The sequence below is a fragment of the Thunnus thynnus genome, chromosome 9, assembly GCF_963924715.1.
Source record: "Thunnus thynnus chromosome 9, fThuThy2.1, whole genome shotgun sequence".
Classification (NCBI taxonomy): Eukaryota; Metazoa; Chordata; class Actinopteri; order Scombriformes; family Scombridae; genus Thunnus; species Thunnus thynnus.
In genome coordinates, this window is record NC_089525.1 from 32,393,687 (window position 1) to 32,421,524 (window position 27,838).

General features: G+C 39.9%; 1 protein-coding gene and 1 long non-coding RNA gene across 2 annotated transcripts in view; both read left to right on the forward strand.

The window, feature by feature from the left end:
- Positions 1–27,838, forward strand: part of LOC137188809 (uncharacterized) — a 374,566-nt gene that overhangs the window by 213,064 nt on the left and 133,664 nt on the right. The gene's annotated exons all lie outside the window — the stretch shown is intronic.
- Positions 13,140–27,838, forward strand: part of LOC137188854 (protocadherin-9-like) — a gene marked incomplete at its 5' end in the record, with an annotated part of 109,663 nt that continues 94,964 nt past the window's right edge. The window contains one exon of the mRNA XM_067598433.1: positions 13,140–13,380. Within this exon, the coding sequence (XP_067454534.1) occupies positions 13,140–13,380 (241 nt within the window). The remainder of the gene's footprint in view (positions 13,381–27,838) is intronic.

The following is a 27,838-nucleotide window of genomic DNA, read 5'->3' on the forward strand; positions in this document are numbered from 1 at the left end:
AGATAAGGATAGCATACCCAAGATGTAGTTTGTTTTTTTCCACCAAAATATCTAATCTTGCAGTACAATATGTGCTAGCAGACACAACTTTAAACTTTTTATGGTTCTGTTTAGACACTGGTGGCACTTAGTTAACCCTTAGGAGTCTTGGGCAATTTTGGCCGTTTTTGCATACTTTTGAATTTACCTTTATATATCACTTTAAAAATGTTAAACATGCCAATGTTTGGTATCTTTTTTTTCAGCACAACATCACCTATATGACCAGATAATTATTTTTTCACTTTGACAGACTATATCATCATATTGGACTCAAAAAAACACACAAAATACATAAAAATCCGATTTGGAAAATTGTAGTATTTTCACTATAAGAAACACAAACATGTTCAACAAAGCATTGTAAAGGTTGCAAATGTAAACACAGGTTGCAAATGTGAACATATAATGGTAACACTGAGATAAAATCAATCTATATACATCTATTCACAACAAAAAACAGATGTAACAATAGGTGTTAGATGGGGGGTTTAACCCTCCTAATGTGTTAGAAAAGGGTTCACACCTTTAGTGTTCACGGGTCAAATTTGACCCGTGTTTAGATTCATTAACAAGCACTGAAAAAAACACTAATTATCATCCAGTAAAATGTTTTTGAATAACAAAAAAAAAATGTTTTTTTGTTATTCATAATGGTTTGGCAACATTAACTGTGTATTTCTGTGCATAAACAACTCTTAATTACTACCGGGTCAAATTTGACCCATAACACAACAGATGTAACTTTGTTTTATTGTATTCAGTAGGCCATTGTAGAGGATGTAATGAAGACTTGTTTTGATAAGAAAAAGTTAAAAATATATTTCACACATCTAAACTTGACACAATAGGAGGGTTAATACAGAAAAAAGTCTGGAATGACTTGAAACACTTGTTGTTTCATTAACATCTAAGCGAAACCACCATCTGTCACTAACAATAACCAACATAATCCAGCCAATGATTACATTTGCCAACGCAACATAACTGGAAAAAACAATTTAGTCGAACATAAACGTCATTTCTAGCAGAGAGGGTTGATGTAGGTGTCCCAGTGAGTCAGCATGCACAAAAACGAGGGCACTGAAACATGTACACATAAAAGCAATGCAACCAGCTTTCATGTTATGAATTGTTAATTTCTCGGTTATGACACGTTGAAATGTCTGCTGTGAAATAGATCTCTTTAGTGAACGAGGATGACAGAAGACATGTTAAAGAAACATCCCCTGTTCTCTTCCTGTTTGCTCATTTTAACCTCTGTGGTTTAATCCTGGGATACAACACACACACACACACACAAACACACACACACACAGGCAGCGTCACGTGCATGTGAGTGTGCTTTGCATAGTTTCAGTCCGTCTGTGCTCTGATGGAAACTCATCTCCCTGCTGCATGCAGCCTCTTCATTTGGATTCATGTGGACACTTTACATGGAAACACAGAGCTGCTGTTTGTACGATGCGTCACTGCGTCTGCTGCTTTCTGATCAATATTGATTATCAGTAATCAAACTCCGTATGAGTCTGAGCTGTTAGCTTTTTATTAGCTGGTGTTCTGATGCTTTATTTGGGTAATTTGCATATCCTCCCTCACTGGTGTAAAAGTAAACATTACATTACTTTATTGGACTGCACCTTCAAATTATTGATGTGTTAACTTGTAGCAGTATTTTTATGTTTAAGCAGGATCATACATGGCCAAAAGTAAGTGGACACCCTTATGTGACAGTTGAATGTGTGATTCTGACACCGTGTTCGCTCTCCTGGTTTCAGTCTTTCCACCAGATGTTGGAACCTGGCTGCATCAGTGAGGTCCAACGTCGATGTTGGTTGATAATGTGATTCATGGCAGAGATGAGAGAGATTCACATGTTTAAGAGTGTTGATCGTTGAATAACTCAAGACGGTTGTATGATTACTGATGTGGTTGTATCAGGGCTAAAAAATACTGTTCGTTGATAATATAACGATGTATCAGTGAAAGTTGAGTAATTTATTTTCGTTTTCAGGCACTTTTGTACTATTAAGCAGCAAGTCGGATATATCAAAGCTTTCAGAAACATCTCAGTTTCCCAGTTGTAATGACAATCAGCTTAAAGGTCGGTTTATAGACAATCAGCTGGTTTGTATGATGTTGTTCGGCTACACTTGACGGCGGTGTGAAAAGCTGTCTGTCATAGATTAGAATTAGAATCCTTCATGGACAATATTTATTTTATTTTAATTACTTATTTTTATTATATTTGTGTTTTAAAATATATTTTCTATCGGTTTTATTTGTCATTGTTTTTCATGTATTTTATGTAGTTTTTATTTTACATTGTTTTACTCTATTTTATTCTATTTTTTTCTTGGTTTTTATTATCAATGAATCTCCGGAGAGTAGTTCTGTGTAAGTACTGTAAGTCAAGAGGTTGTGATATGTAGCAAGCTAACAAGCTAGCAAAGCTTTGTAAACAAAACCGCATTCCTGCACGTGCTCAGTGACGTCTGCCTTACACAGAACTACTCTCCAGGGACTGAAAACATGATGCTGTTATTAGTGTTTGGAGCCGTTTCTAAACAAACTAACGTGACAATAATCTTCGTGGTGAAGGAGCATGGCACCCAGTGCAGCGGTGCGGCTCGCTGACGTGTTTTTAATAGCTTTTGGACAACAACGGAGGTCTACAGCACAGAGGAATAAGATATATCAGGCTTTGATACACACACAATACTTGTGATTCAAAGTAAGAGTCTAAAACACCAACAAAGTCAGTTAGATGATTATAAGTGACAGATGCAGAAACCGCAGAGTCGTATATCCATGCGCTGCCTTGCTCAAAGGACACGTGACTGTGGTGAGAATAACACCTGCGAGCGTTCAGTTTCAGGACAAACAGCAGCTGCAGGCAGATGTTCTGCTCATCTCCCAGAGAGCCCAGACACTGCAGCGTTGTACTCACAACCTTCACTCACTCAGAGAGACAGAGAGAGGTAGAAAGATGGAGAGAGACAGAATTGTTTGGGAAAGAAAGGTAGACACACAAACACACACACACACACACACACACACTCTCTCCATCTATTTTTCTACTCCTCATTCATTCTCCACTCGGATTCAACACAGTTGTGTGGAATTATCGCTGGCAGCCGCTCTTCACGTGGACCGGTTGTGTGTTGGAGTGTGTGTGTGTGCATGCATACTTGATAAGGACTTTTATAAGCATGCACAATGCAGCCTCACACACTCTTATCTCCCACAGAGGGAGGTAATGAGGATCTCTCTCACACACACACACACACACACACACACACACACACAAACACACACACACACACTCACACACTCTCAGTTATCTCCCACTCCGTGTCTCGGCTGACAAACAGCCAGCGAGGCATCGTGCGTTTCTCCTCTCCCTGGTTTTTAATCATCTCTGAACAATGTGGCCCAGTGAACACGTCTCCTCCTCCTCCTCTCCTCTATCACCTCCTGATGGACGACGAGGAGGAGCAGCAGCAGCAGCAGCAGCAGCAGGAGGAGGAGGCCTGTCCTCCTTATCTGCCTCAACACACAGCGTGCCTCCTCTCGCTGCTTTTCCTCCTGCTCGTCCTCCTCCTCAACACTCCTCTCTCTCTGCAGCTCTTTCTTTTTCTTTTCCTTTTCCTGCTCCTCTTCCTGTTCCTCTGTTGTCTTCTTTTCTTTCACCTCCTATACCTCCTCCATCTCCTGCTCCTCCAAGTCCTCAGTCTCCTTTTCTTCCTGCTGCTCCTCCTCTTCATACATTTTTACGTTTCCCCCCTCTGTGTTTGAGGATTCCTAACCAAACCGAACAGGTATTCAAGTATGCAGTTGTATTTCCTGAGATTTCAGTTACTGGTTGATTTGGCGACACCTGTGGTTACTGGAGGCAACAGCAAGGCCAAATTAATACTGCAAGTGCCTGGAACAATAAAATAAAAATTTTAGAGGTCCACTTAATAAATTTCCACTAAAGGTCCAGTGAGGGTGAATGACATAATGATACAGCATTTCAGTGCAAACACTCCAGAGCTCTGTGCATGAGCAGCATTTCTGTATTAATGGGAGAAGAGACACCTTAACCTTAACCAAGTTCTTAAAAAAGGGGCATAAAAGGATGTGATGTCCAGGCGAAGACACTGTGGGTGTGAGTGTTCATTAGTGAGTTGTTCACTGTATTCATCGTTGAAAATTGTACAAATATTCTGCAGGAGTCTTGATATCAGCTGGTTCAGTTTTGTGGTTCTTACCTTTGTGTTTTTGGGGATAGTTTTGTTTAAAATGAGCGTGTTTGGTGTCAAAGTGGCGTTTTAGGTTCTCAGTCTTCATTATGGCCACAAATCCGTTAAGTTTTCACTGTTCAGATTTGTTTTTTGTAGTTTTGAAAAAGCTATTTTACTCAAAGGACCAGTGTGTAAGATGGTATCTAACAGTGAGATCGTAGATTACAACCAACTGACCTCCATCTGCCCTTCCAAGCATGTAGAAGAACCTACATAAGCATGAAAGGCCCTCTCTAGAGCCAGTGTTTGGTTTGTCCGTTGTGGGCTACTGTAGAAACATGGCGGTGCAACATGGCGGGCTCCGTGAAAGAGGACCTGCTCTCCAGGTTTGGGGAGTAACTGAATACATGGAATTGCGTTACGTAATAAGGATACAAGAAAACTGTTTTCCATTAAAGTTACAGAAAAAATATGTAATCAGATTACAGATACATTTAGTAAAAATGGGGATTACTAGCAGGATTACAATTTTAAAATAAAATAAAGTACGATCTACTACCACGCACCGTAAAAGTCCCAAACATAAGCAGAGCAGGAACGAGAGGATAAAATAACTCACTGATCCATGATGGTGTGAGTAGAGGATGATACCACATGGCGTGCGCAGGTGCCCACAGCGGGCACACACATATATACACACACTTCACACACAGTGAACGTATGTTGGGAGAGCAGGCAGGCGACAGTCGTTACGCACTGTGGCAGCCAGCAAAGACTCGTACAAATAAGTTAAAAGAGAGCTGGAGTGTATGACAGCTTGTAGCACACATAACGACTCTCCACCGATGACTGTGTGTGTGTGTGTAACGTGCCCAAAGCTGACAGTATGTCACCGGTCGACGAGCACGTTCAATACTGAATGAGGTAGAGAAAACTATCACGCAGATAGAACCGAATAAAAGGACACAGTGAAGCCGGTGATGCTGCTGCTGCTGCTGCACATATGTCTGCCGCTGCCGTTCCTCTGGGAAGAGCTGTGGAGGAGGACAAAGCTCTCGTAGAGTGGGCACAGATACCCGGTGGGGGGTCTTCCCCTGCTGTGACATACATACAGTATGTCTGTGTGACAGCTTCACACAGCCAGTAGGCCGAGCAATGTTTCATCAGAAACTTTTTCCCTGAGAGTGTTCTCTGTAATGCACATCATGTGTTGTGCAATTTCATTGTAGGTCTTAAGGCTACTGCTTGAATTTGCTTAATGAAAATTGAGGTTTTCTATAAAAATACATAAAAATCTTGGTTTCCCCCATTTTCTTTTCTCAGGGTAAATTGTTCTGTGGTCTTACAGAATGCACTAAAGTAAAACTCATCTTATTGATATTTCTGTTTTCCTTTGTCTTTATCTGCATATTTGGTACTGAGGTAATCCAAAAGTAATAGAGAGTAATCAAATTACATTACTTAATATTGTGATACTTCAGGTTACTGACTAAATTTTTTTAACAGGTGATTAATAACTGCATCAGAATACATTTTTAAAGTAACCCTCCCAACCCTGCTGCTCCCTCTGCAGATATAAAGGCTCATTCTAAGGTAACAAAAACAAAATAATTATTATTTTCAGCTGATTATATGCTAATTAAGACATATTTAGGGAAATTCTACACATTGCACCTTTAACTCCTACACTTGACAACAACCTCACTAACTGCAGCGACTGAATGCTAAATGTGGCTAAATGATGACAGCTGAGTGATGTGTCACTCAAACGTTGTCCAGTCGTCAGGTTGTGGTTAAATTTTGTTCCCAATCTAAATTAAATTTTTGTTCGGTCCGGAGTCCACCTATTGATTATGTATGGCCAAGAATATTGGTTTGGTTTGGTTTGATTTGATTATATTCTGTCATAAACCAACCTACACATAACACACTTCTCCATATTGAAATAAACTGTGAACAGCATATAAAAGTGTTTTGCATAAAAACAAATCATGACACAGAATAAAAACACTAAAATAACTGATGTGCATAGTGGTCCTGGCCCCACTTAATGACAACAACAATCACTGTTGTGCTGCTGCTACATTAGTGACTGAAAGTTGTGTCTTTGAGCAGCAACTTTATCACTAATACAACACAAGAGAAGCTGGTTTATCTGTTTACAGTGCAGCCAAACAAACTCACATTGTTTTAATAAAGAAGTAAATCAATAATCTGCCTTTTTCCATCCTGCTGTGACCTGGTTTCTGAAGGAACTGGTTACCAGTAGTAGTAGTCTTGTTACATATATTTAGCCCTAACCTCAGTGACAAATACTTTACGTTTCCTGCAACTGTTTCACAATTAAAGCCACTGTGTGTTTCACCAGTTCGATGCTTTTAATGTGAAGGAGCAGCAGCAGGAATTTGTTGCTATTAGCATTAGCGGTTAGCTCTGATACAGCTCTAGGATTGTGAAAAAATAAAACAGTGAAGTGAATATCAAAAAGGTAAAAATATAAACAGTAACGCTGGATTACAAGCTGCATCATTTCCTGTCAGCGCCGCTAACAGACAGGTAATTACAGAATGTGAATACACTGAATGGGTTTTGTTGACAAAAAGCCATAAATAATATCAAACATGGGGTTTGATTCCTTCAGGATTATATTAATTGTATATTTTTATGAGGATAGGAGTTGAGTTTATGTCTCTGCTGTATAATTATAATTTGTCTTTGTCAGCAGATTCTGCTCCATTTAAACTGTTAATATTCTGCGTTTTTTCCCGCCTACAAACATATAATGCATACGAGTGTGTTCAATGAACTCAGTGTAACAGTGAAGAAGGTCAGTAATTACAATTCAAGGAAATCAAGCTCATCATACCCCCCCCCCCACCCCCCACCCCCCCATCCCCTCCCCCCAAACTGTTAATGCGGCACTTTGACTGAAGTTTCTGATCATTTCTATGCTGAAGAATATTCAGTCATCTGCAGGCAAAATGCACATATGCAGTTTTATGTAAAACAAGGAGGCATGATGAACCATTTTTCCTTGAATCCATAATGACTGACCTTCATTACCATCGCTGAGTGAAACTATGAATATGCTGCTGAATCTATCGTGCAGAAAGGCAGAATTAAAGAAGCTTTAAATGGCACACGGTGCAGATTTTATACAAGACGGCTGCAGAGTGTAACCTGCATATAAACTGTGATTTTTATCAGCTACAATAGAGACACAAGGATGGTTCTTATATATGTAGATTAACACTTTGCACATGATAAGCAAAATCAATAAGCATGTTCCTTTGTTCACAGAGTCATAACTCAGTAAAGTCTGAACACACAGACGTGATACACATTGTGTTAGATCCAGTGTGACTTATGCTTTTCAGGGCTATAAATATCTCTGATGTCTGGTTCACAGATAAACGTCCATAAATCCACTTTGAAGAGGCTCCTCATAACTTCAGATGTCGCCTTCTGATCATCATGTGTAGAGTTTTCTTCAGTGTCACAGTCATTCAGTGATAGTTTGTCTGAACATCCTCACGCTGCAAACAGGATTTCATGGCAACATGAATTTCTGCCTTTATCCCCCCCCAAAGCTTTATGGGTAGTGTAGTTCTTCATTTTAGAACTAGATTATCCCCATAAAAGACAAAGAATAACAAAATCCAGGTGATTATACACTAATTAAAACATACTTTCTGCCAAGTTTGTTCCACTAGATGCCACTAAAGTCTACACACTGCACCTTTAAATCAGGTTTTAGTCACCTAACCATAGGGGTAGCAGATAAGAATCATTATGCAATACCTGCAGTGGGTGTCATCCAGTGCCAGATCAGACAAACAACATATCTTTATTTGTTATTTCATTTGTTTTGTTTGGTTCAGGTTTAAAGCCTCGCTGATCACATCAGGCACGAAGAGATCGGCGCGATGATATGATTTTTATCTCCCGACCGCGAACAGAAACAGAAACCGTTCACCTCGATTTCAACCCCGATCTTTGCTTTTTCTTTATGAACCGGAACCTCTCGGCTTCGACCGTTGATCAACAGTCTCGATGAAAGATTCTCCACCCGTTGATCTCCAACCGTCTGCAGGTTTTCATCTCCGAAAAACAACAGGGAGAGAGAGGAGGAGTTTGGCTGACTCTCTTGTTGTTTGTTCGTTTATATTAAAAAAATCAACTGAAAACAAGTTAGAAATATTTATACGATCACAAAATATGTGCAAGCAGAGCCGAGGAGGCCAAGAAGCTCATCGTGCAGCTCCTATAAAAGAAAATCTAATTTCACAATCACAATAACATATTTAAGAGCAAAATAACCACGAACAAAATCTACAATATGATTCAAAATAGAGTCAAAAATGAGGAACATTCTTAAAGTTTGAATGGTGCTACGTCCTCTGAAGTAATCATCAGGGTGTTATTGAAATAATAAATAAAATTCAAGGTTAAGTGAATAACGAGCATTCTGTCATTTCGTCCTCCATGCGGCGGCGAGCTGGAACACGCGGGACCAGATCTGTGTGGGAATAAGATGGCAGCTAGCGGCGGCTGGCCGTAGGCTGAGGTGGAGGTTGTTTCTGGATGTTGGTTTGGTCTTTATATTCCTCCCCTCTGATCTGCTCCACTTTCTCATGGTGCAACCTGCTGAGATGGCACTTCTATTTCTAGCAAACAAACACACACACACACACACACACACACACACACACACACACACACACACACACACACACACACAAACACACTCAAACACACACACAGAAGCAGAAGAACAAAAAGGGCAAAAACAAACAAGGATTTTGCAGAGTGTGTGTGTGTGTGTGTGTGTGTGTGTGTGTGTTTGTGTGTGTGTGTGTGTGTGTGTGTGTGTGTGTGTGTGTTTGGGCGGGCTGGAGGTGACAGACAGACAGACAGGCAGGCAGGAGAGGGATGAGGATGATTTGCTTCATTTCTCTCTTCATGTAAATATACAGTAGATGTGATTTATTTCCTAATGCTCACACAGAAAAACAGAGCAGAGGATGCTGGAAGCAGGAAACAGTTATTAATAACACACACACACAAAAAAACCCCCAAAAAAACCCTCCATATTTTTGCTCAGCTGCTTTCCCTAACACACACATTTGACTGCAGGGTGTCGGGTAGGGACGAACCTGAATATTTGTTAAAGGGAAATGTTTATTTGTGTCCTGAGAGAGAAAGAACAGCGACTGAAAACTACGTCTGTCGTCTTTAAAATAAATCACAAATCTGTTTTTGTAAAATCACAGCACAGTCTTTACAATCATCAACCACACATGTTCCGTAGAACGCCGCAGTGTTTGGGATTAACTTTTGAAAGCATTTATATAACAAATGTTTCAACAGAATATAAATTATTACATTTCAATTTAAAGCAGGAACCAAACTTCACATCGAAATGTCGTCATTTAACAATTTTATCTTGAAAAAAAAAACAACAAAAAAAAATTTTTAACCAAATTTTTTCCCAGTTTTAACATCTTCTGAGCTGCAAATCATGAAATCAGTTCTTACTCGGATAGATTCACTTAATTCAGTGGATGCTGTGAGACTGTGCTTCCACAGAGATGACAGAGATTACAGATTACAGAGATCCATCACCGTGAATAAATTGTCTTATTTCTACCAAGAGAGAATAGTTTATAGATATAAAGCATTAACATTAGATAAGAAAAAAAAAAAAAAAAAGACAATGACATGTACCGCTCGGCACCCGGTGACGTAAGTTTCAAATCATATCTACAGCGACAGATAACAACATAAAGTACAGACAACAAGTAAATAAACAAATAGTGGCAAATATACACATCCGTAGCTTTGTACGCTAACATATTTACACACATACATGCATATTAATGGATTTGCCTAATTTAAAAAAAAGATCCATGAAAAAGGGAAATAGAAACATTAAAAAATAACAAAATAAACCTTTGTGGACTTTAAACTATGAATCCATTTAAACAATAAGACAGAATAATAATTGAAAAATTGAGAATATTGGCTGGAATAAAACTTGGTCATTACCATATAAATTCTGTAAAGCCAATAAAGCCAGAAAAAAATAATAAATCTGAAATATCAGCATCTATCTGCTTCGGACAGCGAAGCATTGATGAGCTCTTGTGGGAAAATAAAATGCAAAAATGGATGAAGTGAAAATGAAGATTTGACAGTTTGTTGGGTTCCTCTTTATTTACTCAAACGCAGAATACAAACAGTGACCTCTCTGGTTTGAGGGGAATCAGCTGGCAGGACAGACAGGAAGTGTGAGGACTCAGATCTGCTGAGAGTCCAGTTCTTACTGAGCAGTTTGATGTGTTTATCTGGAGAGTCGCCTGTCGCCTGAAGCACCGGGGATCTGGACTTTTGATGCCTTGACGGCACCGTTGTGTCCACACAGTTTAAAGGACAGCTCCGGTGTGGTTTGAGTTTTGTACGTTTTCCATCAGTGTGACATTAATTCTGGCTGTTTTTTACCACAATCACATCCAAACTACAGAGGAAGTGATTGGTGATGTTTCAGGAACTATAACAGGAATTAAAACAAACTTTTACATGTTTAACTGTAATTGTCAGTAAGAAAGGCAGCATGGAAGGACTGAGACGACTAGTCGGTCATCATGTCTGCACAAGAAAGACTTTTTTTTTTTGTGTGGAGCTACAGCGAGTCAGCGAACCTTACAGCTGCTGCAGAGAAGCAGCTTAACAGTGAAGAGATAAGAAAAAAAAAAAAAGAGCTCAAACCCAGTCTGTTTCTGTGTGATGAGCGCTGATCTGCTGGTTGTACTGGTTCAGGGTCCTGACAGCGCCCAGTTTCCATGGTGACGGAGTATCTGCAGACGAGCCGGGGGATGCTGCTGCTGTTTATCAGCCTGGGCCGGTCAGGTGTGTGTGTGTGTGTGTGATTGAAATGTTTGACCGTGCATTGTGTGCCTTTGAATTAGGGCACAATTTGTTTGGCTGCACTTTGTGTATTTGTACAGTGTGTGTGTGTGTGTGTGTGTGTGTGTGTGTGTGTGTGTCCAGTGTCCCTGCAGCGCTATAGGGAGGCTAATTGTATTTTAATTACAAAACCGTCAAACACACAACTCAGACAGCCACCTTCCACCCCTCAGAAACACACACAGTAAATGGAGCAGTCATGTGTGTGTTCAGCCTGCTGCTTTAATAAAACCAACAAGCTTCATGACACAAAAGACAAACACGAGTTCAGATATGAAATCAGATGCAATCCTCTACTTTTTTAATTTTTTATATTAAACAAATTAAATTTATAACTCAGCACTTACTAATTTAAAGTGGCTATAATAAATATTTTATAATAACAACAGATTTAAGTGTGTAATGTGTCGCTCGTAGTGATGAACCTACAGAGAATTATCAGAGACTCTGCAGCTCCTCTCGGCTTTACGGAGCTTTATAACGAGTTTCAGCTCGTTGTTTATCTGTCTGGCTGCAACTTTACCGTCTTGGTTCACTCTCAGCGCATCGTTTTTGGGCTGCAGCAGTTAGCTGTAGACTAGCTGGTGAACATAGTGGAGCATTTAGCAGCTAAAGAGCCAGATATTTCCCTCAGGAGGTGGTGGAGAACAAAAACAGAGCTAAAAGAGAGTGAATATTGGACTTACATTCACCAGGTGGACAGAAACACGACTCCAAATGAATGATAATGTTGCTCCTTAACTGCTAACAAGTTCAACATATCAACTTAAAAGCTGATGATACGTCAGTGTTGTGTTCACTGCTTGTTGTTGTGAGGTGTAGTTTTTGTGATGTTGTTTTCAGGATCAAACAGGTCGCTTTTTGCATGTGTTGGTCATCGTGTGTCCTTCTAACCTCGTTCTGGAAATGTTGTTGAGATTTTATCTCTGCACACACATCATGAGATATCTTTATAATTTGTTTACTATTCAAAAAAGGACTCCTTGCTTTTGAAATCTGGTTCATACCAGACAAAACAGCTGGAATACACAAGAAAAAATATACATTTAGCACCGTCTATCTGGTATCATTAAATCTACTGGTTTATGCAGGTTACATATGAAGCATTTGGGTTTTTTTTTTTTACTATAAAACACCAAACTGTCACTTAAACCAAACACGATGAAAGTATAAAGAGGTTATAAAGAAGTTGTGAGTGGTGACACATTCTCAGCAAAGATGTGATTTGAGTTTTCTAAAACATATTATTGACAGTTAATTTACAGTGAATAATCCACATTCACTCCCTGATATTTCATTTAAAATTGCCTTGTGTTTAAGAATGTTACATCATACAAAAGGCTAAATCATCAAGCAGATGTGATAATTATGCTACACTTAGCAGCACTGCTGTAAATTCATTTCCTGAACATGTGATATAATCTGTGTGTGCTTATTAACTTATAACAACCCCAGAGATGTGCAGCGTTTCCTGTCGGTCGAAACGCAAGACGTCAGTGTGTCTGGGTTCGCATGGTTTGCAGATGAAAACATCAAGATGAGAAACAATACATTCAGATGATGTAAAATGAGATGAGATGGCATGAAATCAGCGATAAGTTGATGTGAGAAGAGATCTGAAGGTCTGTAGTCTTCAGATGAAGTGATGAAAGTTGTTTGATCTTTTGTGGTTTTGAGCAGCAGAATCCGAGTAAAAAACCAGCTCAGTCACTTTGAGAACAGAGCGCAAAGTAATGAAAGTCAAAAGTGACTTCTTTAAAGTTATTTTTACAGTTTGTCTTGAATCATTTAAACTGCATCACCTGCTTCACATCAAACCGAAACACATTTCTAATTAAACCATCTCTCGCCGTATGTTAAATTTAACTCGAAGTGTCGTTATGAACCTCAAAACTAATCCTTTCTCTCTCTGTCTACCGATCACAGCTCCCCCACCGCCGAGTGACCTTCTCCACAGCCAATCAGGCTCAGGACCTGCAGGACGCGTCCCAGCACAGCTACTACGACAGCGGCCTGGAGGAGTCAGAGACGCCCAGCTCCAAGTCGTCGTCGGGGCCTCGGAACGGGCCGCTGGCGCTGCCGGAGGACCACTACGAGCGGACCACGCCCGACGGCAGCATCGGCGAGATGGAGCACCCGGAGAACGGTAAGACCAGGTGGAGTTTCCCCTCCCTGTACTCCTCTTTTCACCTCCTCCATCCATCCATCAGGGGAGCAAACACTCACATAAACACACACACACATTCACACTGTTTGCATCACACACACACACACACACACACACACTTTGCCCTGCGTGTCAAAAAGTGAAGTGTCAGCAGGAATGTTGTATTTTTAATCGGATTCCCACAATTCCCTGCGCTGTGTGTACCTTCGTTAAAGAGGTGTGTGACCTCACAGCAGCACAACATAATCAATATGCAACATAATCAACTCCCATGGCTTAACGAATTAACATCCCAATTATGTAAATCATACTGAGTCCAACCTTCCATCAGCTCCACTTATAGATCCACAGAGGGAGGCTAGCAGGGAGTACGCTAACACAATTCACTCCTACTGTCTGCAGCAGTTAGCGTTTTGTCAGCCTGTCACCATGTTTATCATCTTACAGAGGACAGGAGCTTATAATGCTAACAGTAGCCACTTAGCTATACACTGTAAACAGGTATGAGAAGCTTTGAGAGATGCTAATGATGCTACGTCACTGCAGGGATTCACCTGAACACAACACACAATTAAGTGTCTGAACATTTTATTCCTAACATAATCCTGCATGTTGTATGTTTACAGTTCTGTCTTTTTTCTAAAATGTAGAAACACAAAAGTGAGCAGTAAAAATGAAAAAGGTGTAAATTATGCTAACGATGCTACATCACTGCAGAGATTCACCTGAACACAACACACAATGAAGTGTTTTACTTTTTGAACATTTTGTTCCTAACATAAACCTGCCTTTAAAAAAATATAGAAACACTAAAACTGAGCAGTAAAAATATGAAACTTTTATGTTGCCCAAAGGTGTAACTGATGCTAATGATGCTAGTGATGCTGCATCCCCCGCAGAGATTCACCTGAACACAACACACACTCTTTACTTTTGGAACATTTTGAACATTTTAACATAACCCTGCATGCTGTATGGTTACAGTTCTGCCTTCTTTTGATGTAGAAACACTAAAACTGAGAAGTAAAAATTGAACAAACTTTATGTTGCTTGAAGGTGTCCATCACCGCAGAGTCTTTGATGTGTTTGAAGTCGGTTTAGCGTTCAGCAATTTAGCTGGAACCAAAATAACACATCTTATTAGCATGTATTATTATGATATTAGAGATTGAAACAGCTGAAATATAACTGTGTTGTTTACATGATTGATGCTGAATTTTAACTTTACTAGCTTGTGTGTAAATGAGCAGTTACAGACTGGAAGTTGGGAAAACAGACAATGTTAGCATATTGTTAGCATGATGTTAGCAGGTTGACTTTCATATTACTGCCTGTTTTGATAAAAGAAATTCATGACTTTGTTGTAGTACCAGCTGTTGTAATGCTAACAGGTGTAAGTAAACAGTTAACTAACGTATATTTTTGCTCTTCCTTAAACTTTTATGAATCCAGTTTAGCAGTTTCTCTCTGTTGTCATTTAAATTCTGTCTGAATCAGAGCGTGTGTGTGTGTGTGTGTGTGTGTTGAAACTACTGTAGCACAGTTGCAAAATATTCCTCCTGCGTCGGCTAAAAAGTTCAGAAAAACACAGCTAATCAAACTGGTTTCAGGTGCAACTTTCACACATTTCACAGCCCAGTTTACTGACATGTTACTGAGATGACATGAAGAAAGAATAATGAAAGTGTTTCCAATCGCTGTGGAATATCTGTAATAAGGACGGATTCACAAAGAGCAAATTTGTCTTTCAGAATTTTATACATACGGGACTCTAAGTCTGGATTAGACAGACAAGAAGTGAAGTCAAACACAGATTTATAGTCGTAGCCACACCTGCTACAGAATGTTACAAAGCACTCTGTTACCCTCAGAAAATACAACCTTGGCGGTTAATTGGTACAACAGTTGGTCCTTTTATTCATCATTTACCAGAGTTGTGCCTCCGGATCCGTCCGCTGGGAACTGAAAGTTGCAGGTCGGATCACGCAGTTCACTTCTAATAACATTTCTCACACAAGGTTTATACAAGTAAAAAAGATCCCACTGCACATGTACTTCTAAGTATAAAACAAATGGATCATTAAACAGTATATAATTAATACTAAAAAGTTCCATTACATCAAACCCACCGCGGACTAATTTATCCGTTTTAAATCTAATCTGAAATAATCATTTTTAATCACATTATCTTCATTAGCTTACAGTTTTCTGTTGGATTTAATTTTTTATTTTCGAACAAAATATTATTAATAGATGCACAAAAAACCCCAAAACAAAACAAACACAACCAGTAGGCTACTTGAAGGCTATTTGAACACTAGTGAGATAGAAGAGTTAAGAGTTGAAAAGATCATCATTCATTATAAAAATGAATGTCTGATATTTAAAGGATACATTAAATAGTAATAAACTAGTTTTTTTGGGGAAAAGATGGACAAAAAACACTGACCACATGCTGCCAGTACAACAGTGTTTGTGGATTTTTGGTTCTTAGCTTGTTTTAAAGTTACACTCCTTAATTACCAACTAGAACCCCTTCAAAATATCTGAATCAAATCTTTGTCAGGGTCTCAAAAAGAAGATAATTCACTGAGTAAAGTTTGTCTGCATGTTGACGTGAGTCAGCTAAAGTCTGCATCTGCTACTGTGGCATAAATACCACACATACATTAACATATAGCTTTATTAAAGCATTTAATTAAACATACATTAACCTCTGCTGCATACTTGATAAAGCCTCAAGACCAAAAACATGATTAACATATGCAAATTTAGTCCTTATAGAGTCCTTATATCACTAAACAAACAAAATATATAAAAAAGGCTCAACAGATTGAATTACAAGCACTTTTAGTTGGGAAAACGTTTTAAATTTGTTATCTCCGCCAGGTGTAAGCCTGCAGGGGATCATGTGTTTGACTGCGTGTGCAGTCGTCTGCAGCTAATTAGACTGAACCATCAGACTAATATTTTTGTGCATGTTTATGTCTGTATGCTCAAGGACCTGTCATGGTCGCAGTGATTCACAATTTGTGAAAAAAAACCTGTTTTATAACCTCGTTGACTGCTGACTCCTCACTCTTCTCAACAGGCCGGTAGAGCAACCAATCACGCTTTGTTGACACGTTAGAGCAATCGATGCCAAATTTCAGTTTCTTGAGCCTCCTTATCCTTATGAGTCTATCGTAAAGCTTAGACGTTCATCTTTTCAGCAGTTCTCTACATTTTATGATAAACATTACGACATAGCAAAAGGCAACTGGCTAGACATTTTGGCTCAAAAACTGACATCTATAGTAAAGTTTGGTCTCATCTTGAACTGGAGAGATGCAGATTAATTCCATACCTGATATGTTATGATCCACTAACGTTAGGAACAATACAAGATGAATAAATCCCTGTTTTTGTTATCTTTGCCGCCATCTTGACTGTACACACCGGGGGGTGATCTGCGCTCTACTGAGTGCACTCTCTGCTTTTAGTGCCATATCTTTGTGTTGTATATCTTCTTGGACTGAGCGGGGCCATTTTTTCTGCTTTACATCTACTCTAATATAGAAATCAGATCATGATGTACAGTAGCTGTTTGCTTTATTGACTCTTAAAAGCTGAGTTTCCCTCCGGAACAAATAAAGCACTTCATTTACCTCCTTTCTGGAGCCAAAAACGATTCATTAAGACAAACATCTAAACAACATACCGTCTGATTTTTCTCAGTCAGTGTTCATTGTTTTGCTTTGACTGTTAACGCCTCATTACCACTTATGCCAATTAAGCTAACTGCAGTGAAATAGTTGAAACTGACAAAAAAAAAAAAAACAGAGAGAAAGTGAGGAGACAGTAAAGTGTAAATGTCAACCCTATCCTCTTCTTCTTTTTTGTGAGGGCGAGAAGACCGACTCTCTCTTTTTCTCTCTCTCTCTCAACCCACAGGTCGTACGTATGCCATCTGTAAACACAATTATTCACAGCTGCTCGCACGCCCACGGGCTACTGCCACCCAGTGTGTGCCTGTGCTTCTGAGTGTGTGTGTGTGTGTGTGTGTGAGAGAGATAGCGAGAGAGCGAAGGAGAGTGTGTAAGTGGTTGTATCTCCTCGTACACAAGAGGAATGAGGTCAGGGTTATGTTGTGTGTGTGTGTGTGTGTGTGTTGCAGTCTGAGGGGATGGTGGTAGTGCTGTACAATCTTCCACTTTGATGGTCAAACATGTTTTAGCTGCAGGTATTTTCCTGAGAAAGTGTGTATGTGTGTGTGTGTGTGTTGTACCAGCAAAGAGGTCAACAGATTACAGCTGGTCTTCTGAGGATTAACACACAGATACACTTCACTCTCTCTCAATTTCTCTCTGTCTGATTCAAAGTTGAAACCTTTATTGCCACAATGAGACACACAGTTTATACTTAAACCAAACTTCATTCAAAAATCCAATGATTTTAGTCTTTCTTACACTTATACTTCCTTTTTTTTTTTTACAGTGTAAACACCCTACTAGTCTAAACACATACCGAGTGTGGAGAATGCAGCTGGACATAATTAGAAGATTAACATTAAACGGTTAATCAAGCAGTAATTGTCGCATTAATTAAACAAACAGCAGCATATGTTTTTTTTTCTAATGAGGTCTGGTTTAGCTCTGCAGGTCAGCACAGTTTGTTCTTTCTCTTTAGCACGTCTGTTTAGTCGTGTTTCCCTTGTGTGTGTGTCCCCCCCCCCTCACCCCCCCCCCCCCTTCTGCTGCAGCAGACCGTATTGATCATCCGGTTGTGTGACTGATTGTTGATCGGTCAGATCTCAAGTGCTTCAGACAGATTGATGAAGAGCTGCGGGAACAAGCTGACTGGACCAGGACACATCCTCTATCTGTTCCAACAGACTGGCTGTGTTTTTAAATTCCTTATTTCATGAAATTACAGTGGCTGCTTCCAAACCTACAACTTTCATTTTCCTAATGTTGGACACGTGTCTTTTCATTTTCGTGACTGTGAAAGGTTTTTTGGTTTCAGGGTGGAAGCTTGATGCCAACATTACGTAACATTATCTGCTGGGATGTGATTCGTTGCTATATGTAGGATATAGATGCATTTACACTTAAATAACACGTGGCCTAAATATGTCCGCTGAAGTGGTTTCAGTGTGTTCTTAATGCATCCTTGGTTGCTTTTACACCTGCTTTTATAGGTGGATTATCTACATATAGTAATGTAATCTGGATTTAATCCAGATATAATCTGGATGCTCATGACATGTGATTGCATGTCATGTGCATTCTAGTCCAACATGCACGTCACTGTATTATGCCGGAGTTCGAATAAATCTAAATGGAGGAGGATCACATGTTGATTAAAAAAAAGAAAGAAGCTGTTTTACAATCCAGCTTCAAAGTGCTGGTGGGCGGCGGTGGTGTACATGATCTCGTTGACCTTTTTTAAGATTTCTCTTCTTTGTTTCATTATAAAAAGTGCACACAATAAACTCAAAATAAATCAAGTAGAGTTTGTCTGAGATGGCCGGAAGCAATGTCAATATTTTACATAATTATACAGTAAACTTGGACTTTTTTGGACAATTTTTGGCAAACATGAAAAATGGCTTTTCACAAGTAGGAAATCTTCAGCGTTGATCCAGTTAAGATGCCAGAAGAAAATTATATTATATCTTATCTTGAGAAGACTGTCCACATGGCCACTGTAGTTTATTTTGACTTAATCCCAAACACACACACCGTCCTGTTGGCAGAAATACTCGCTCAGAGCATCACATTTGTATTAATCCAACACTGAAGATTGTCTGTTTTGTTTTCTGTGAAGCTGTTTTAGGAAATTACTGAGCTGAGCTGTTTTTTTTAAAGATTCACATCTTCAGAAGGAACCAATGAGCTTGGAGCTGAGTCCCATAGATGTCAGAAAAATATGTTTAGGGTTGTGTTTGCAATGATTGACAGGTGTTATAGCGGCTGTTCTGAGTCCCATTAGGCCACTTAGTGTGAATTGTACAGTATCTTAGTTTTGACTCATGTTACACTGTAATAAATCCAACTTTCCTGTAAAAACCCAAAGTACTCACAGGTCCAGGAGGCAGGGAAAATGTTTAATGAGGATTTATTTTTATATCTCAACATCCAGATACATATATACATCTAAGCCTGGTCCATTACCGACTTTATGTTCTATTCTTACACTGTTATACAAACGTTATCACACACAGTTTTATGCAGATTACTCTTAAATTAAACCTTTCTTTTTACCCCACATGCATTAACTGTCATAAGTAACAGATTATTCTACCACTTCAGGAAAAAATCATAGCAAACATAAGCACAGATTTCAAAATATAACTGAACTGTTGTATGACTTTAAAGTCAGCCAATCACACTGGGCTCTGCTCGCTCGTCATACCTCTACTCCACCTTACTTTTCCCGAACTGGCCGCACAGACGATATAAACATGTTTTATAGAGACTGTGGTGTGTTCTGCAGAGCTGAGAGCAAGAGACGTGGTGAGATCTCTTTAATGTCAGTCCTGCTGCCTCTTTCACTCCGCTCTCCGTCCTGTAAATGGTCACATAATGGACGTTAATTCCATCAGCCCGTCTTCACTCTGCTAATGCACCCACTTCCTGTCTGTGACGGACAGACAGAAAGAGAGAGAGAGAGAGAGAGAGAGGGGAACCAAAGAGTGAGTGAGGAAGAGAGGGAAGGGAGGAGGATGATGTACAGTAGTTTGTGGGATTTGATTGCATGTGTGTGTGTTTTTGTGGTGAGAGGGAGAGAGAGAGAAAAGAGAGGAAGAAAGTTGTGAAGAGAAAGGTAAGAAATGGGAGAGAGACCTGGAGATGATGTAGAGAGAGAGAGAGAGGAATCTGCTGGCTGACACTGATGGTTGCTGGATAACAAGCTGATTTATGCTGTGTGTGTGTGTGTGTGTGTGTGTGTGTGTGTGTGTGTGTGAATGGTGCACATAACTCCCCAGATGAAACCACATGCAAACATATTGTATTTGGGTACACACACACACACACACACCCTCAGCCTCTTTATCTGCTGATTGCATCAGTCTGAGAGCTGTAGTAATCGCTTGCACAAAAAACACACACACACACACTTACATGCACACACATGCATGCACACACACACACACACACATACACACACACACGAGAGAGAGGCAGAGCATCAGTGAGGTTTTCTATCTCAGCTCTTAATCAGCCACCAGTTTGATTTCCAGATAAAACTGTAAAAACACAGAACATGTTCAGTATGCAGGATGACGTCTGCAGCTTGAATGCTGCAGTTATGCTTCTGTTAACACACAAAGTGAATACAACCCTTAAAAACAACAAACTTAACCTGCAACGTAAAGGTCTGCAATATTTGTAGTGTATGATATGCAAGTTATGCAGCAAAGTGTCTTAAAGGTTGTCAGGATATGATACATTTGAATGATGGAAGCACAAACATGCCAGGAAAAGAAGAAATAAGAAGTACAGCAAAAGTAAACTTTGCTCTTATGAGACAGTTTTACTTTTGTTTTGAAGAGAAGGAAACAAAGGGAACAAAGGAAAGAAAGAGAGAAAGAAAGGAGAGAAGGTCATATGTTTTCCTCAGTCAAGCGAATCGCCTCCATCTGTCTCCTCCTCTCTCCTACAAGAGGACTCCTCACCCTTCTCCTCCTCCTCCTCCTCCTCCTCCTCCTCCTCTCTCCAGTGGGTGATGATGGGGGCCAGCAGTTCTCCTCCAGCCTGTCAGAAACTCCCAAGACAGAACTGTATTCTCTGAAAACACACTTTTCATTATTTTTTTTTTTTTTACTTTTTCCTTAAACTTATATAAGCCTTTACGTAGCCTTTACAAAGATGTAGATATTCCCCTCAGTGCTCGGTGTTCAGCAACTTCTCCGGCATAAAAGCCTCATGTTCCACATTATTGAAGCGCTGAGGTTACATAACAACATTAATAGACACATTTATGATCAGAAATACTGAGGGAAATTAGGCTCACTGAGCAGGCTCTGGAGTACCTTGACAAGGTCTCGGGGGTTCCCTTGATGGTGTGAGGGTGCTTTGAGGATGTCCCAGGGGTCAAAGTGTCAATGCAGAGGTTGCAGGAGACATGGGTAAGTCTAGGATGGTTCTAGGAGTCAGTGAGGAGGTCCAAGAGTCATTTTGGATGTCTGATGAGTGTTGATTGGGTTTCTTGACTCATTGCGGTTTCCAGGGATCGTTGAGATTTCACTATAAGGAGGGTTTATGCTGCTATTGGTTGTTTAGGAGGTCAGAGGAATAACTGAGCAAGTTCTAATAGTCATTAAGGAGGTTACAGGGTTAATGAGGTTAAGAAGGTTTCAGGACTTACTGAGGAGGTATCACGGTTAAATTAACAGGTTCTAGGAAACACAGAGGATGTTCTAGATGTAACAGAGGGGATAATAGTCTTAAAAGGTTCCAGGTGTTCTTAAGGAAGTCCTAAGAACCACTTAGTTGATACTAGGGGCCATTGAAAGGGTTCTAGAGATGATTTCAGCCGTCATGAACACTCTTAGGTTCTTGAAGTCTTTGAGGAGGTCAGAGGGGTTTTTAAGAAGGTTACACATGCCAGTGAGGGGGAGTCATTGAGGAGATATCAGGGGTTCTTAAGGAGGTACAAGGGTTTAATAAGCATGGTCCAGGAGTCTCTGAGGATGATTGAGGTGCTAAAGTCATTGAGGAGGTCCAAGGGGTAACCAAGAATCAACCAGAGGCCACTGAGGAGGTTCTAGGAGTCCGTGAGGAGGTCCAAGAGTCATTTTGGAGGTCTGAGTGTTGACTGGGTTTCTCGACTCATTGCGGTTTCCAGGGGTCATTGAGATTTCATAGTGTTTAAAGGAGTTACTGAGGATGTTCCATAAGTCACTATAAGGAGGTTTTATGCTGCTATTGGTTGTTTAGGAGGTCAGAGGTATAACTGAGCAAGTTCTAAGAGTCATTAAGGAGGTTACAGGGTTAATGAGGTTAAGAAGGTTTCAGGATTTACTGAGGAGGTATCACGGTGAAATTAACAGGTTCTGGGAAAAACAGAGGATGTTCTAGATGTAACAGAGGAGATAATAGTCTTAAAAGAGGTTCCAGGTAAATGGACTGTACTTGTATAGTGCCTTTCTAGTCTTCCGACCACTCAAAGCAACTGAATACCCCTCACTCTCCCCTTCCAAGCGTGTACGAGAAACTACAGTGGTCGCAAAACTCATGAAAAACATGAAAGGTCCTCTCTAGAGCCAGTGTTTATGCTTTGTACGTTCTGGGCTACCGTAGAAACATGGTGGTGCAACATGATGGGCTCCATGGAAGAGGACCCGCTCCCTACGTAGTGTAATAAAAACACAACAATTCTTAATTTCAGGTGATTACATACTAATTTCTGCCAATAGATTCCCATAAATCTTACACACAGGTGCCTTAATGGAAGAGGAAAGAAGAAGGAACAACATTCTGCCTCACAGATGTATTTCCTGTTCTCTAATATTTAGTAGTAACTGCAGCTGTCAAATAAATGTAGTGGAGTAAAAAGTACAACATCTGTATAGTAGTTGAGTAAATAGTTACTCACTGATGTTATTCCAGATGTCACTGAGGGAGTTTTATTGTTTTCAAAGAGATTTCAGGTGAATCATTAACAAAGACAAAGTATTAATTGATGACTTGAGGAGGTTTTATGATTGTTTTAAGGAGTTTCTAGAGATCAACGTTGAGGTTCCACGTTGCCACGAAGAATTATTAGGACACTACAGGAATCACACAGAAGCTCCAGCGGTCGGTGATGAGGTTCCCGGCGCTTTATTTCCTGTTTTTGGCAACTGCTTACTTTGCAAAAACCCCATTTACTGACTAATAATAGAGCTCACACACACACACACACACACTGTACATGAACACACTCATTAGAGCCTGCAGTGTTACACCACTTCACGCTGAGGAAAGAGGCTGAGTGTTCAAAGCCTTTCTGGGCTGAACAACACGCACACACAGCGTTACATAATGATGTAAGCAGCGGTCCATAGTTTTGGAAGTGGGACACTCGCTGTGAGACGGTCTGACGAAACCGCAGTCCTGAGGACGTGTGTATGTATACTTGAGAGTGTGTGTGTGTGTGTGTGTGTTTGTAGGTTCTTCAGTGTGTGTTTGTGTATGTGTGTGTGTGTGTATCTGCTCCTCATTAGCCATTAGATAAAAGGAGTGTGTGCAGCGATAGAAGAGGTGATTCCTCCCTGTGGAACCTCTCTGTTTCTTATTTGTATCGCTGAGTGTGTGTGTGTGTGTGTGAGTGTGTGTGTATGTGTGTGTGATGTCTAGAAGCTTTATAGTATCAGGCTTTGGATGCCCTCTCTCGTCCCTGGGGAGAGAGAGAGAGAGAGAGAGAGAGAGAGAGAGAGAGAGAGAGAGGTGGATTTATTTTTCCAGGTCTGTTGTTTATTTGAGCTTATCTGTGGTGGACGCTGTACACTACAGAAGGAGGTGGGTGTGTGTGTGTGTGTGTGTGTGTGTGTGTGTGCTTTTTGTATTTGGCAGTAGCTGTAAATCGGAGCTTGGCCAGCATTCGACTGATGTACAACAACAAGGATGCTGAGAGCTGCAACACACACACACACACACACACACGCACACACACACAGCGGTGTGTCCATGATTGGATTAATTTGCTGGTGTTGTAGTGAGATATAGATAGTTTGTGTGTGTGTGTGTGTGCGTGCGTGTGTGTGGACTCAATGTACCTTGAAACAGTGTTCTTTTCCATCAGAGCTGCCACAGTTCCCAGTGGAGCTTCAAGCGGTCATTGAGAAGCTCTTGAAGAAGGTTCCAGGTCTAGTTTATAATAGTTCAGGGGTCTTTGAGCCTGTTTGGTCTGATTTACCACTTGTGTATTTTAAAGGTTGTCAATTTTCTATATTTTTCTTATTGTCAATGATTCTCATGTTTGGAGTCAAACCAACAATAAAATGATCTATTTAAAAGTATTATGTGTGTATCAAAAGCTTGATTTATCTTATTCCTCTGAGCCGTAGACCTCCATTGTTGTCCAAAAACTATTAAAAACCCATCAGCGAGCCACAAGGCTGCACTGGGTGACATGTTGCTTCATTATGAAGAGTTTTGTCACGTTAGTTTGTTTAGAAACGGCTCCAAAGACGAATAACAGCGATCAGGTTTTCAGTCTCAGGACAGTAGTTCTGTGTAAGGCAGACGCCACTGAGCATGTGCAGGAACGTTGTTCTGTTTACAGCTTCACTAGCTTGTTGTGCTGCACATCACAACCTCTTCACTTTATAAATTTCTCAAAGAACTTCAGTACAAAATTGCAGCTTGAGGGACAAATAAAATACTTTGAATTGAGCTAGATTTGCAAGGAATAGTCAAGTAATCATTTAGTCAATCGACAGAAAATTTATCAGCAACTATTTTGATAATGGAATAATTATTTTAGTCATCTTTTAAGGTTGCAGCTTCTAAAGGATCTGAAGCTTTTCTGTGATTTTATGATAGTAAACTGAATATCTTTGGATTCTGGACTGTTCAGATCATTTCATCATAATAATTCTCAGGAGGTACCATCGGTCCTTAAGAATATTCAGTGTGTAATTTATGAGCTTACTTAAAGATTCCAGGAGTAATTGGGAATGTCAGATTGAAACTGGCTCCTTAAAAGGTTCAAAGTTTAGTTCAGGAGTCTCCGGAGAGCTTTCTGAAGGCCACTGAAAGAGTTCAAGAGGCGCTTTAAGGTTCCTTGGGGGTACGTTCGGAGGAACAAAGAGTCATTGGGGAAAGCTCCAGAGGTTCATTGTGAACCTCTAAGGATTCAGTTTCAGGGGTCAGAGAGACAGTTTCAGGGATCAGCGGGCATTTCCGTGCTGTCTGGAGTTCATTGAGGAAGTTCAGCGGCTCGTTTTTTGAAAGTTGCTGGAGACATTGAAGACAATTAACCTGCTATTTTCCTGTCATGATTTCCTCTTTAGAGCCCGATAAAGATGCTCCGATCAGGATTTCTGGGTCTATTTGTCGTTTATCTATTTCTATTTATCATGTAGCTTTACTTATTTATTTAAAAGTATTAAAATTAAGAGGTAAGAAAGTATCATGAACTGACAACTGTTCATTTATTAGCAGCCAACATGTGCAACATATTCCACTCTCTCTCTCTCTCTCTCTCTCTCTCTTAGAGACACAACTTAAACCACAGCAGCCTTCATTTGGTTAACAAATATAACTTTCCTGTGGAATAAAGTAAATGAAATTTTATAAAATAAAATGAGAATAAAAGCTAAATGTGGACAACACACCAAGATAGAACAATAAGTTATATACAACGAGGCAACAAAAATCAATTCCAGTAGACGGAGCGAAACACAAGGCTTTTTATCAATTTATTCCAACTTTAGAGACGATAAAAACTGCAACAAAAAAGGCAACAGCAAAAATATTGTTTCAAGTCAGTCAGTCCTCAATTCTTCTCTGCATTTAGGAGATAATGGACCACGGGCTATAAAGTGCACAGCAAGAAACAAGAAACAAAGACAAAACAAACAAACTTGTACCTCTATATCTGTATCTATCTATACCTATAAGTCTATATAAGTCAGTAATGTGCGCTTTTTTTGCTTTGGAACATTTGGAGCCTCTGTGCTGTGTGACCCTGAGAATAAATAAACATCAAACATACACTCAAACTCCAAATGTCACTTGTGAAACTGATCGATGTGATATTGTCCTTCGTAAGGCTGTCGACACGTTCGGTATAACTGCAGCAGATTGTAGCGCGGATCCAAGTAGGACATGAGTCATCTGAACCCTTCGTCTTCCACAATAGACAGCGTCTGGAGATCAAGGCATATGAATTCAGTTGTTTTGGCTGATATTTATTTTGGTTTCTTGCTGTTGTTACGTCTCTTGCGACGTGTTACCGACAGCTGAGTTAGTGGCGATTGAGTTACTAAACGATCCCATTGTCTCGCTGCATTAGCGCTGGCTAGCTTTGAAAGCTAGCTTCATTCCTTTACGTGACTAACCTTCAAATGTCTGATGAGGTTAATGCAAGCAGCAACCTCCGGGGCTGAAAAATGAAGCCAATGCAGAAGTGCCAAAAGCTGCAGTTCCTTGAATGGCCACTTGAGGCTCCAAAAGCGAGTCAATCCCCATAGACCCCCATGTTAAAATGCCCAACTTTACAGCAGAAATAAACATGTTTACAGTCTGGTACAAACAACGGTTTTGGTCTCTGTAGCTAATTTCCTCTTTCATGACAACTGTACGGGAGGTGAATTTTTTTATAACTCACCCGTTTAAATGTTATTAAGCCGTAAAGTTATGCATAATGAAGGACATGGCTGCTTTGAGTGACAGGTCCACCAGCCGCTAGGTGGCTTGTTTCAGCCATTCAGCCCGCCTCTTTGCCCATTTTTGACTGGCTGGGAGTTAGGCAGCGTCATGCACTGCCAAGATGGCGACGGCCAGAGCGGCTCACCGGTGAGGTCACGGTAACTACGTCCATATTTTTATACAGTCTATGGGTTAATGGTGTTAAAGGTTTTTGGTTGCGTTCCTCCATGAGGGATTTCCTTAGAACACGCCTTGCAAATTGCAAATAAGACACCTGGTAGACCAGTGAAGCCATTTTAGCGGCACATAGAGAGATTGTCTCACATGTTTTGTGTCATCTGATCGGCCTTTATAGAAACCACTGAACTATTTAGAATGAATGAATGGCTGATTGATTGGAGCACCCCTAGAGCCAGAGGAATTAACTGTAGTCTATTGTTTAAATTGGGTTTTTAATGAATTGTTGCACTGCTTTGTTTTATATTTTCTTAAAAGCTGATTGAATCAGATTAGTTTACATCCTATGTTTGTCTGTAAACAGCTGATGATGAGTGTTCCTATCGAGGCTGAAGAACCATGACTTTATATGTCTTATTATATATTGTCTGGTTTAGTGTTTTTTTTTGTCAGGTTCAGATATTCTTTTGTGTGAACAACATAACAACTCTGTCCTCATCTCTCAGGTAACACTGAGTACTGAGATTTTAATGAATATTTTCTGAAGGTGACGGTTCATATTTTCCTCAGTTGTCTCTGCCTCTTGTTATTGGTTTATTTGTTGACATATAACCTTCAGCAAACAGTAGCTTTAGAAGCAACATGTATAACTATAATCATGAATATTCAAAGCGGTGAACTGCTCTGTATTCTCTTCAGGGTCTGAGTTTCTTGGCTCTTAAACTGCAGCGTGAACTGTCCTTTCTGTCAGATTGAGCTTTCTTTATTGGCATAAAATATAAAAGCTATTGAAATAGAAAAAGTATTTCCAGCAGAGAGAGAGAAAAAAAAAAAACCCCAGACAGCTAGACTCAGTTTTCAGCCATGATAAGATGAGACTGATCTATTATCAGTCTTCTGGAAATGTTTCCAACTAA